Genomic DNA, 12,709 nt, shown 5'->3' with positions numbered 1-12,709 from the left:
AGGGAGAAGGAAACACAGAATCCAAAGCAGGTTCCAGGCTCCGAGCTGTCAGCACAGAACCCAATGCGGGGCTTAAACTCACAAACTGTGAGATCATGACCTGAGCCGAAGTCAGATGCTCAACCGACTGAGCCACCCAGGCGCCCCAATCCTATTTTAAATATATCTGATCTATGGGGTGCTTGGATGGCTCAGTCAGTTAAGTGTCCGATTTCAGCTCAGGTCATGATCTCACAGTTCGTGAGTTCAAGCCCCATTTCAGGCTCTCTGCTGGAGCCTGGAGCCTGCTTCTGATTCTGTGTCTCCCTCTCTCTCTGCCCCTCCCCAACTCAGGCTCGCTCTGTCTCTCTCAAAAATAAACATATAAATAAACAAACAAACAAATAAATAAGATCCAAAACTAAATTCTTTCATTTGATATTTTACATAAAACAATCAAAGTTTAACGTTTTTTGAAAGTGAAAAGAAACTCAATGTTAAGGTAATCATCCAGTGATGTTTATTTAAAACAAATAAAGAAAGGCTAAATATCAGCTTCAGTTTGAAATAATGCATGAATGAAACATTATGGACCACTTGTATCATTTATCGCTACTTTTAAAATAGGATAAATACCTGGGATTCTTATACTTTAAAATGGTGCTTCTCAGCTTTGGCTAAATATCCACAATTTGAGGTACCTGGGTCTTACCTAGTCCTAATGAATCAATCTCTGAGGAGACAGCCCAGGCGTCTGTTTTCATTTATGTTTTGTTGTGTTGTATTTTAATGCACCACTTTTTATTTCTTCAGACTAAATTCAAACAAGCAAGCTTCAAAAGGAAAAAATCATCTTGACATTACCTCCGAGTCAATGGCTGATGAATTACTGCACTGTGTTAGGGTGTCTGCATAATGCCAGTTTATCTTGGCAACTTTTCCATCCTTCGGAGGTAATGCTTCAGCAATAATAACTTTATCCTGAGGTAGTATCATTCCACAGTCTCTGGCCACAGAGACAGCAGTCAACATGTTGTCACCTAATGTTCAAAATATTGACAATATGTTAAAATTAAAATGGAAACATAAATGTACTTGACAACAATACTTACCCAGAATCTCTATTACCCCCTGACTATGCTTGGCAAAATGAGGATCCTGTACAGTCTTACCCCTTGGAGCTTCAAAATACCAAAAATCAAAACATACTTTTCAAAGGAAGCCTCAAATAACTCCAGCACACATATGCTAAACAGACCACTCTTACCCACACTTTTTAAAGTCAGATACATTCTGAATCTTTTTGTCATGCACTGGTAGCACCCACCAATGCCTGGCACCGTGTCACACACACAGCAGGTGCTCAAAAACTATTTGTTGAAATAACTCAAGAGTGACCGGTAGTCTGTACAAGAATGCCTAAGATCACAGGGAAAAAAAAAAAAGAATGGATTACAAAAGCAAAAAGATAAAGAAGGTAACAAGAATGCAATCTTTACAAGATATAAAGAGAACCTCTCCGTTGCGAAAAGGCAAGAACTGAAAAGAAGCCCTGTAAGGACAGGCTCAAGAGAAGAAAATATAAACATATGTGAAAAGCCAGCAAAGGTATGAGAAGTTCACTGCTGCCAGAACGGAAGGGCAATATTACTTCTTCCCCCAATTTCCACACATTATTTCCAAGGGCATCCTCCTATGACAAGAGTGACCCCCCCCTTGGGAACCAAAGCCACAGTTTGTCACAGCAGAGAAAGAGGAAAGTGCTTTCAAGGAGGAATCATTAGAAGCAAGGAATTGCTGGGATGCTAATAAATGTATCTACTTGAGCTACACAGTAATAAGTATACTATTGGATGGGTCTCAGAGTCTAAAACAAACAAAAAAAAAATGTACACATGCCCTTTCCATATAAGGCTTAGTGAATATATAAAGCCATAAAGTGACTACCTTAATTATGATTATTTACTAAGAAAAAACACTTAGGAGCTGCCACAGTTTCACAAAGCTAAGGAATGGGAATTACATAATATTTATCAACAGCATAATACCAGGAGAATCACTTAGAATAGTACTCAAAAATCACAAACAAATCAAACAATGGCTATCTTCACTAGTATGCATTCAAGCAATGATAATGAACATACTCTTATACATAAAAATGTAATTCTAACAAATATCTGTTAATCATTTTTCATGCATCTAGCGCAGTTTTAAAAATTGCAGAAGACCCCAAAATGAACAAAACATTGTCTTCCCCCTCTAGAATCGTATATTCTAATAGGGAAAACAAACCTGCAAATAGCACAAGATATAATAACTGCTATAATGTATTATTAAAGAGAGGTAACAAAAAAGGAGCAGTATCTGAATTTTTACAGTATGCCCTTCACCATTTTACTGTTTCTATAAATAGAATTTGCTAGCCCTTAAAAGAGTATTACAAAGTTATAACTTTGAAGAATATTCTGAGCTGAAATGGGGCATGGGAGGATGAAGCCACTATGTGCTTTTATAACTGTCTGGTCATTCCACCACATTATATAACTTGAACTCTAAGAGTCACACTCAATTTTTCCTGTGTCCTTTTACAAAGTCTAACCTGTGACCATGACCGTGCGAATGTTGGCTTTATGCAAATCTTCAAGTACTCCAGGGGTTTCTTGCTTTAATTTGTTCTGCATTATAATTAATCCCATAAAATCCATGTTGTTTTCAATGACATCTCTGCAGAAAAAGAAATTTTAACACATAATGGTTTAGAAATTTTAACACGTAATGAAACAGTATCCGTTCTCTTTATACTGATAAAGCAATGTAAAATACCCATAAATTGTACATCAAACCATTTTGTATGATGAATAAAGCATAAATGTGTTTGAGTTCAATATCTCAAACTTATATCTGGAAAAACAATTCCCAAGAGATATAAATGAAATTAAATTTCATCTTTGGAAATGTGAGAATAAAGATAATTTGGAAATGTTATCTTTGTAAGATACTAAACACTTGTAGTACTAAGGAATGTTCATCTTATATTCCACCTGCAAAATGAATAAGCATAAATAAATCTATGCTTTACTATCCCCACCTCCACACAACATACCCTAACTTAAATGTCCAGAGAAAAGGAAAAAATTTGACTATAAGCACACTCAATAGTTATACTGTATTATGATCAAGTCTTTGAAGAATTTTAGAAAAGTCTTGATCAAATTCTTTCTTTTTTAAGTTTATTTATTTTGAGAGAGAACGAGATAGCACATGCAGGCAGAGAGAGAGAGAGAGAGAGAGAGAGAGAGAGAGAGAGAGAGAGACACACACACAAAGAGAATCCAAAGCAGGCTCCACAATGTGAGCAGAGCCCAACTCAGGGCTCGATTTCATGAACTGTGAGATCATGACCTGAGCCAAAATCAAGAGTCAGATGCTTAACTGATTGAGCCACCCATGTGCCCTTTGATCAAATTCTTGATTCTAGAAGTGTGATATTAAACCTATTAGCAGTCTGACAATGAGACCTATTTGGGCCCCAGAAATGGGTCTCTGAGAATATTTACAAATATTCAATAGCTATCAGGACACAATTCCTTCAAAAGTTGAGTATCCACTCTGTACCAAGTAGTACTACCAGTCATTGGAAGGTCAAAGATGAAAAGGTATGATCTGTACTCTCAAGGCGTTTTTTTGGTTGTGGTGTGTGTGTGTGTGTGTGTGTGTGTGTGTGTGTGTGTATGAGAGAGAGACAGAGAGAGAGAGAGAGAGACAGAGAGAGAAAGAGAGAAAGAGAGAAAGAGAGAGAGAGAGAGAGAGAGATTGAGAGATTGAGAGAGAAAACAGACATGCAAGCAAAGAGATGCATGCAAAAATAACATGTGCATTATCATGGAAATGGATGCATTCTTAAGAAATTTCAAACTACCAGAACCGTATCACAGAAATAGGTTTTGTTTTGTTTTATTTTGTTTTCAATGGAGAAAGAAGGCTGAGATTAGGAACCAAAATTTCAGACTGGCAATAACCAACTGGTTTTTCTACACAAAATTCAATAAAGGTGCTTATTAAGCACATAGCTCTAAAACATAAAACACTCTGAAATATAATTTATATTTATGTATGGGTGGTAAAGGTATCAAAGAACAGTTAAGAAGCAATGCAAATGACACTGCTGGTGGTGATAGGAAAAATAAGCCTTGAAGCCTGAAAATGCATTTCAAAGAACACAGTTGTACTGATGTGAAAACTCTGGGGTCAAAGCACTACAAGCCGTGTTCCCATGATCTGCTAGGTTCTGGCTGCTACTGGTTTCCTTACTCTCCAACGAATGATACAGGTCATGGCAATATTGTTCTCTAATGAATGAATAATCCAATATTCAACTCAAGATAGAAAGGTTCAAGCTACGAGAGAAATGTCAAAACCTGCTCTTGTAAGATAAGATGGAAATACAGAGAGGTTCTTGGTTGAAGCACGTGAAAGGAGAGTAGAGAAAGAGAGAAACAGGGACAGGATATCCTGGGCAGAAGGAACAGCCTACTCAAGGGCATGCAATGATGTCTGAATATGACAGGCTTAAGAACTACAGACAAATCAGTAGTTTTAAAGGTCCCAGCAAAAGGTGAAGCTGTAGAGAAAGAGCCTAACATGCCCTTCACCAGAATTAGAACGTAACATTGTACATGTGTAGCTCCCAACCATGCATATCCATCAGATCTGGCTAATGCTTTTCTTTTTTTTTGAAACGTTCATGCTTAAACATGCTTCACCCCCAAATATTGTTTCAATAGGCAGAATTCCTAATGCAGTTTTTCCTTTTAGTTATTGGGCTAGCCACTCCGCTCCTTAGTTCTCATTTGGTAAAACAGGATTGCACAACAAATATAAACACCATCCTACTCTTTTCACTTAGTGTGCCTGAGATACAGGGATCTCCCACTTTTTCCAAGTTCACATTAGGCCATTTCATTTTTACGAAAGGCCTACGTTACTCATTTTCACTAACCAAAAGAAACGTGAAGATTTTTTGCTTTCGAGAAAAAAAAATAAGAGGCAAATATAGCGTCCAACATGTGTTTTGCAGCAAGCCATTTTAGAAGCAGCGCACTTCCACACAGAGAGAGAGGTGCTCCCCAGTTCCTTCCCTGGGGATTATAATCTGCATCTCAGCATCAAGCCGCATAGTTTTGAACTGTGTCTGTGAGCTTCTTACTCTACCTTGATTTATTCTGTGCCTGAATTAGCAAGATGTGTCCTACGCTATAAGAAAAGCTTCAAAGAGATTATTTTTGGCATCTGGAAGCAAAAATTTTTCCACATACATTAATTGTAACTGTTTCTTCATTTTAAGCCATTTCAGCTTAGGAACGATTTTATAGGAATGCTCTACTTTGACAGCAGGAGGAGTTGTTATTAACAGCAATGTTAACAGCCCATAGTTTAGCCATTGCCCTATGGGTATTATGTTATTTGCACTATTTAAACGTGAACCTTATGCACACATAGAAATAGCTCTTTAATCTGGATTCTTAGAACTGCACTTGCTGGGTCAAACTGTATAAGCAAATTCAAATTTTGATAGGTACTACACATGTTTATTATGAATCTACAATAGTGTAGTAGCAGTATGTTGTTAAAATTTTCCCAAGCCATTACTAACATTTGGTATTGTCAAAATTTTCAACTTTTCCAACCTTAGGAGAGAAGTGATGTCTCACTGTGGTTTTATTTTGTAGTTCCTCAAAGAACTAAATAAAGTGTACTACCCTTTTCATGTGTTCATCTGCCATCTGTATGCCTTTTTCTGATTCTTATCTGCTTGTGTAATTCATCCTTTTTTTTTTTTTTCAAATTAAGTGTTGCGTGTTTTGTTTTCTTTCTTTCCTGATACATTTTCCTAACAGTAAACTCTTCCAGTAGATGATGGGAAGCCATTTATAAGAATTCCAACTAGAGGAGCACCTGGACAGCTCAGTCAATTAAGTGTCTGACTTCGGCTCAGGATCTCTCGGTTCGTGGGTTCGAGTCCCATGTTGGGCTCTGTGCTGCCAGTTCAGAGCCTGCAGCCCACTTTGGAATCTGTGTCTCCCTCTCTCTCTGCCTCTCCCATGCTTGTGCTCTGTCTCTTTCAAAAATAAAATAATATACGTTAAAAAAAAAAAAAAAGAATTCCAACTAGAGACCGGTGTGTTAAAAAGCTCTCTGAAGGCACTATGAAACACAAATTAAAGAGTGGAAAAGACTGGAGAAAAGTAAACGTGATGATGGTTATGTCATTCGACCTTTGGAAGCAGGGAGGTGGGGAATGGTGGTAATTAGTTATTAGGACTCATGCTACTCTGGCCAAAATAATACTTGGTTCGAACAACTGGGCAAAACCAAGTATTTTATTTGGGAAAAACAAACTACTATAGAATTATGTTTATGTTTTCAAACATAATTATGTTCCTAGAACATACCTGACACATAGCAGGCACTAAATAAATATTTAACAAACTGAGAAGGGTTTCAAAGATTTGTACTTGTATCTCAATCACGTAAAACAAACACTGCATAAGGTACAGTTCCATACATTCAATAAATATTTAATAGGGTTTTTGGAAAGATGGCTAAGCAGCATGGAGATCCTCAGCTTGTCTCATCCCTGAAACACAGCTAGATCAGCACCAAACCATTTTGCACACCCAGGAAATTGATCTGAGGATTAACACAACAATCTGCATAACTTGAGCCAGAGAACTCGGCAGGTACACAGTGTGGACAGGCGAACTGAGAAAGAGAAAAGCCACAGAGGGTAGGGAGCTATTTTTGCAGAGAAAGGAAAAAGAAAGGGGGAGTGTGCGGCACATCAGGAGAGTGCAGGAAAAACACTCCCCTGAAAGTAGCTGGAGAGAAAGAGAAAGAGTGAAAACACTCACAGGAAACTGAACAAGAAATCTGTCCCCCAAAACCACTGACAGGAAGAAAGGAGAGGGTTTCAATACCACCAGGATTGAACAGTGGAGCTCAGTGCCTGGTGGTGCTCTGGTGAGGAAGCAGGGCAAATCACCAGGAGTAGGCAGCAGGGTCTGAGGGGTCTGAGGGAACCACGGGGAGAAGTGGTTCCCTTGCTTGGAGAGCATTTAGGACCCCAGAGAGCAGTCACATTTGCTGGTACCGAGACAGAGACACCAGAGTACAGCAAACCCTGGCTCTGGCTGTGTGTTCTGATCAGCCACAATCTCCAAACCTCTGCCACTGCACTATCACACAAATGTTTTCTGGGGCAAGCAGGCACACAGCCATTGCTCAGTGAGACCCTCCCCCAAAGAGTCAGCGTGGCTCCAGGCCAGTGAAGGGCAGGGGTGGTGGTGGTGGTGGTGGTGGTGGTGGTGTATGAAGTGTGGGGTTTTGAAACACAACCCCATCTGAGATAAAACTCTGGAAGGAGGTGCTGCCTGACAGGCAAATGGCTTGGACACAGGGTAGAGGCAGGGAGTGGATGGAGGCCTGAGACAAAGGAGGGGTGCTTGATAGCAGGTCGGTGAGATCTATATACTGCTTACAAGAGACATATTTTAGACCCAAAGGCACATGCAGTTTGAAAATAAGGAGATGAAGAACCAGCTATCATGCTAATGGTCGTCAAAAGAAAGCTAGAGTAGCCATACTTCTATCAGACAAACTAGATTTTAAAATAAAGACTGTAACAAGAGATGAAGAAGGGCATTATGTCATAATTAAGGGGTCTATCCACCAAGAAGATCTAACAATTGTAAATATTTATGTCCCCAACGTGGAAGCACCCAAATATGTCAATTAATCCCAAACCTAAAGAAACTCATTGATAACGATACCATAATAGTAGGGGACTTCCAACACCCTTCTTACAGCAATGGACAGATCATCTGAGCAGAAAGTCAACAAGGAACAATGGCTTTGAATGACACACTGGACTGAATGGACTTACAGATATATTCAGAACATTTCATCCTAAAGCAGAATACATTCTTTTTGCGTGCACGTGGAACATTCTCCAGAATGGATCACATACTGGGACACAAATCAGCCCTCAACAAGTACAAAAAGACAGAGATCACACCTTGCATATTTTCAGACCACAATGCTATGAAACTCGAAATCAACCACAAGAAAAAATTTGGAAAGACTATGAATGCTTGGAGACTAAAGAACATCCTACTAAAGAATGAATGGGTTAAACAAGAAATTAAAGAGGAAATTAAAAAGTACATAGAAGCCAGGGTGCCTGGGTGGCTCTGTTGGTTAAGCGTCCAACTTTGGCTCAGGTCATGATCACAAGATCCATGAGTTCAAGCCCTGCATTGGGTTCTGTGCTGACAGCTCAGAGCCTGGAGCTTGTTTCGATTCTGTGTCTCAGTCTCTCTGCCCCTCCCCTGCTTGCTCGCGCTCTCTCTCTCTCTCTCTCCCCCCCCATCTCTCTCAAAAATAAATAAAGGTTAAAAAAATTTTTTAATTAAAAATAAAAAGTACATGGAAGCCAATGAAAATGAAAACATGACAGCCCCAAATCTCTGGGATGCAGCAATGGAGATAAGAGGGATGTATATAGCAATCCAGGCCTTCCTAAAGAAGGAAGAAAAGGTCTCATATACACAATCTACACTTAACACCTAAAGGAGCTGGAAAAAGAACAGCAGACAAAGCCAAAGTGAGCGCAAGAAGGGAAATAATAAAGATTAAAGCAGAAATCAATGATATTGAAAGAAAAAAAGAAGAAGAATTATAGTAGAACAATGAAACCAGGAGCTGTTTCTCTAAAAGAATGAACAAAATTGATAAACCCGTAGCCAGATTTGATTAAAAAGGAAAAGGAAAGGACCCAAATAAATAAAATCATGAATGAAAGAATAGAAATCACAACCAACACCTCAGAAATACAAATAACAAGAGAATATTATGAGAAATTATATGCCAACAAACTGGGCAATCTGGAAGAAATGGATAAATTCCTAGAAACATATAAACTACCAAAACTGAAATAAGAAGAACTAGAAAATTGGAACAGACCCATAACCAGTAAAGAAACTGAATCAATAACCAAAAATCTCCCACAAACAAGAGTCCGGGGCCAGATGGTCTCCCAGGGGAATTCTACCAAACATTTAAAGGAGAGTTTATACCTATTCTCCTGAAGCTGTTCCAAAACACAGAAATGGAAGGAAAACTTCCAAACTCATTCTACGAAACCAGCATTACCTTGATCCAAAACCAGACAAAGACTCCACTAAAAAGGAGAATTACAGACCAATTTCCCTATGAACATGGATGCAAAAATTCTCAAGAAGATACTAGCAAATCAAATCCAACAATACATTAAAAAATTCTTCACCATGATCAAGTGGGATTTATTTCTGGGCTGTAGGGATGGTTCAATATCTGCAAATCAATGTAATACATCACATTAATAAAAGAAAGGATAAGAACCACATGATTCTCTCAGTAGATGCAGAGAAAGCATTTTGACAAAATATAGCATCCTTTCTTGATAAAAAAAATCTCAAGAACGTAGGGTTAGAAGGATCATACCTCAACATCATAAAGGCCATTTATGAAAGACCACAGCTAATATCATCCTCAATGGGGGAAAAGTGAAAGCTTCCCCCTAAGGTCAGGAACATGACAGGGATGTCCAATCTAACCACTGCTATTCAACACAGTACTGGAAGTCCTAGCCTCAGCAATCAGACAACAAAAAGAAAAGGCACACACACTGGCAAGGAGGAAGTTAAACTTTCTCGTCACAGATGACATGACACTCTATTGGAAAACCCAAAAGACTCCACCAAAAAAAACTGCTTGAACTGATCCATGAATTCAGCAAAGTTGCAGGATATATTAATAATGCACAGGAATCAGTTGCATTCCCATACACCAATAATGAAGTAGCAGAAAGAGAAATCAAGGAATTGATATTGTTTACAATTGTACCAAAAACCATAAAATACCTAGGAATAAACCTAACCAAAGAGGTGAAAAAGCTATTCACTGAAAACTATAGAAATCTTATGAAAGAAATCAAAGACACAAAAAAATGGAAAAAATATTCCATGCTCACAGACTGGAAGAACAAAAAATATTGTTAAAATGTCAATACTACCCAAAGCAATCTGCATATTCAATATAATCCCTATCAAAATAACACCCTCATTCTTCACAGAGCTAGAACAAACGATCCTAAAATTTGTATGGAATCAGAAAAGACCCCAAATAGCCAATCCTGAAAAAGAAAACCAAAGCTGGAGGCATCACAATCCCAGACTTCAAATGTATTACAAAACTGTAGTCATCAAGACAGTATAACACTGGCACAAAAACAGACACACAGATCAATGAAACACAACAGAGAACCCAGAAATGGACCCACAAACGTATGGCCAACTAATCTTTGACAAAGCAGGAAAGAATATCCAATGGAATAAAGACAGTCTCTTCAGCAAGTGGTGCTGGGAAAACTGGACAGCGACATGCAGAAGAATGAACCGGACCACTTTCTTACACCATACACAAAAATAAACTCAAAAAGGATGAAAGACTTAAACGTAAGACAGGAAGTCATCAAAATCCTCGAGGAGAAAGCAGGCAAAAACCTCTTTGACTTCAGCCACAGCAACTTCTTACTCAACACATCTCCAGAGGCAAGGGAAACAAAAGCAAAAATGAACTACTGGGACCTCATTAAGATGAAAAGCCTCTGCACAGTAAAGGAAACAATCAGCAAAACTAAAAGGCAACCAACTGAATGGGAGAAGATATCTGCAAATGACATATCAGATAAAGTGTCAGTATCTAAAATCTATAAAGAACTTATCAAACTCAACACCCAAAAAACAAATAATCCAGTGAAGAAACAGGCAAAAGACACAAATAGACATTTCTCCAAAGAAGACATCCAGATGGCCAACCGACACATGAAAAAAATGCTCAACATCACTCATCATCAGGGAAATACAAATCCAAACCACAGTGAGATACCAACGCACACCTGTCAGAATGGCTAAAATCAACAACTCAGGCAACAACAGATGTCGGTGAGGATGCGGAGAAAAAGGAACCCTTTGCTAGTGGGAATGCAAACTGGTGCAGCCACTCTGAAAAACAGTATGGAGATTCCTCAAAAAATTAAAAATAGAACTACCCTATGATCCAGCATTTGCACTACTAGGTGTTTATCCGAAGAACACAGGTGTGCTCTTTCGAAGGGGCACATGCACTCCAATGTTTATAGCAGCATTATCGACAATAGCCAAGTATGGAAAGAGCCCAAATGTCCATCAACAGATGAATGGATAAAGAAGATGTAGCATATATATACAATGGAGTATTACTCGGTGATTAAAAAGAATGAAATCATGCCATTTGCAACAATGTGGCTAGAACTAGAGTATATTATGCTAAGTGAAATAAGTCAGAGAAAGACAAATATCATGTGACTTCTGCATATGTGGAATTAAAGATACAAAACAGATGAACATAAGGGAAGGGAAGCAAAAATAATATAAAAACAGGGAGACAAATCATACAAAACTCTTAAATATAAAGAACAAATAGAGGTTGCTGGAGGGGTTGTGGGAGGGGGTGGACTAAATGCGCGATGGGCATTAAGAAAGGCACTTGTTGGGATGAGCACTGCGTGTTATATGTTAAGTGATGAATCACTAAATTCTATTTATGAAAACACTATTACACTCTATGTTAACTAACTTGGATTTAAATAAAAAACAAATATTTAATACATACTCACAACATATAAATTATTGTACATGACATATAAACTATACATTACCGGAAAAGCTGTAGAATGACTGTTCATCCACATTACCTGCTAATATTCTGTACTTTATGCCAAGTCAGTTTCGATTCCAATTTTCTGTGTGCAAGAGCAATTACGCGGAAGCCCTGTTTAGTGTAATCTTCCAGAACTTTTTCAAAATCAGTAGGAACTTTTAAAAAGGAAAAAATAAACGCCATTGTTAAAATTGCAACTACAAGCTTACACAAATAACAATTTCATTCAAAGCCTAGTTGATTCCTTACCTGTTTCAGGTTTACAAAGACTAGCAATGATCTCAGGTGCTCCCTTCATGTAGGCATCCATCTTCTTATCCCCTAGCACCCTTGCAACCACACTCATACGTTGCAAAGCAGAAGAAAACGGAAACTGACGAACAATTCCTATCTCATAAATAGCCTGTATGATTTCAATAGATGCACAAAGCATTTGTTATTTTTTTGGAATTAAAACACATATCCTTAAGTAACAAGTAAACATTCTTCACTTACTGGAAGTTCAAACAGCTCCTAAATATAAAACAAAGAGAATAAAGAAATAGTACATATTAGACTCATCAACATACTCAAGTTATAAAAAAAAAAAAAAAACTTTACACATGCACAAAACATTATCTAAAAAATAGCAAAGAACTTTGAGTATTTCAAAGTCAGGTTTCAAGATTGCTTCTCTACTATCTTCCTTTTTTTTTTTTAATGTGTGCTTCTTTTCTTTTTTTTTTTTTTTTTAATTTTTTTTTTTTCAACGTTTATTTATTTTTGGGACAGAGAGAGACAGAGCATGAACGGGGGAGGGGCAGAGAGAGAGGGAGACACAGAATCGGAAACAGGCTCCAGGCTCTGAGCCATCAGCCCAGAGCCTGACGCGGGGCTCGAACTCACAGACCGTGAGATCGTGACCTGGCTGAAGTCAGATGCTTAACCGACT

At 38.2% G+C, this 12,709-nt stretch overlaps 1 protein-coding gene across 7 annotated transcripts in view; it reads right to left on the bottom strand.

The window, feature by feature from the left end:
- ATP13A3 (ATPase 13A3) overlaps positions 1-12,709 on the bottom strand; it is a 100,740-nt gene that overhangs the window by 26,797 nt on the left and 61,234 nt on the right. For all 7 annotated transcript variants that reach the window (XM_053221047.1, XM_053221045.1, XM_053221048.1 and 4 more), the window contains 5 exons: positions 12,274-12,291; positions 12,028-12,181; positions 11,813-11,933; positions 2,579-2,703; positions 844-1,019 (listed from right to left, as the gene is read on the bottom strand). In XM_053221047.1, the coding sequence (XP_053077022.1) occupies positions 844-1,019; positions 2,579-2,703; positions 11,813-11,933; positions 12,028-12,181; positions 12,274-12,291 (594 nt within the window). The remainder of the gene's footprint in view (positions 1-843; positions 1,020-2,578; positions 2,704-11,812; positions 11,934-12,027; positions 12,182-12,273; positions 12,292-12,709) is intronic.

The sequence above is a fragment of the Acinonyx jubatus genome, chromosome C2 (genome assembly GCF_027475565.1).
Source record: "Acinonyx jubatus isolate Ajub_Pintada_27869175 chromosome C2, VMU_Ajub_asm_v1.0, whole genome shotgun sequence".
Lineage (NCBI taxonomy): Eukaryota > Metazoa > Chordata > Mammalia > Carnivora > Felidae > Acinonyx > Acinonyx jubatus.
This window is presented reverse-complemented; position numbering and strand designations above follow the sequence as displayed.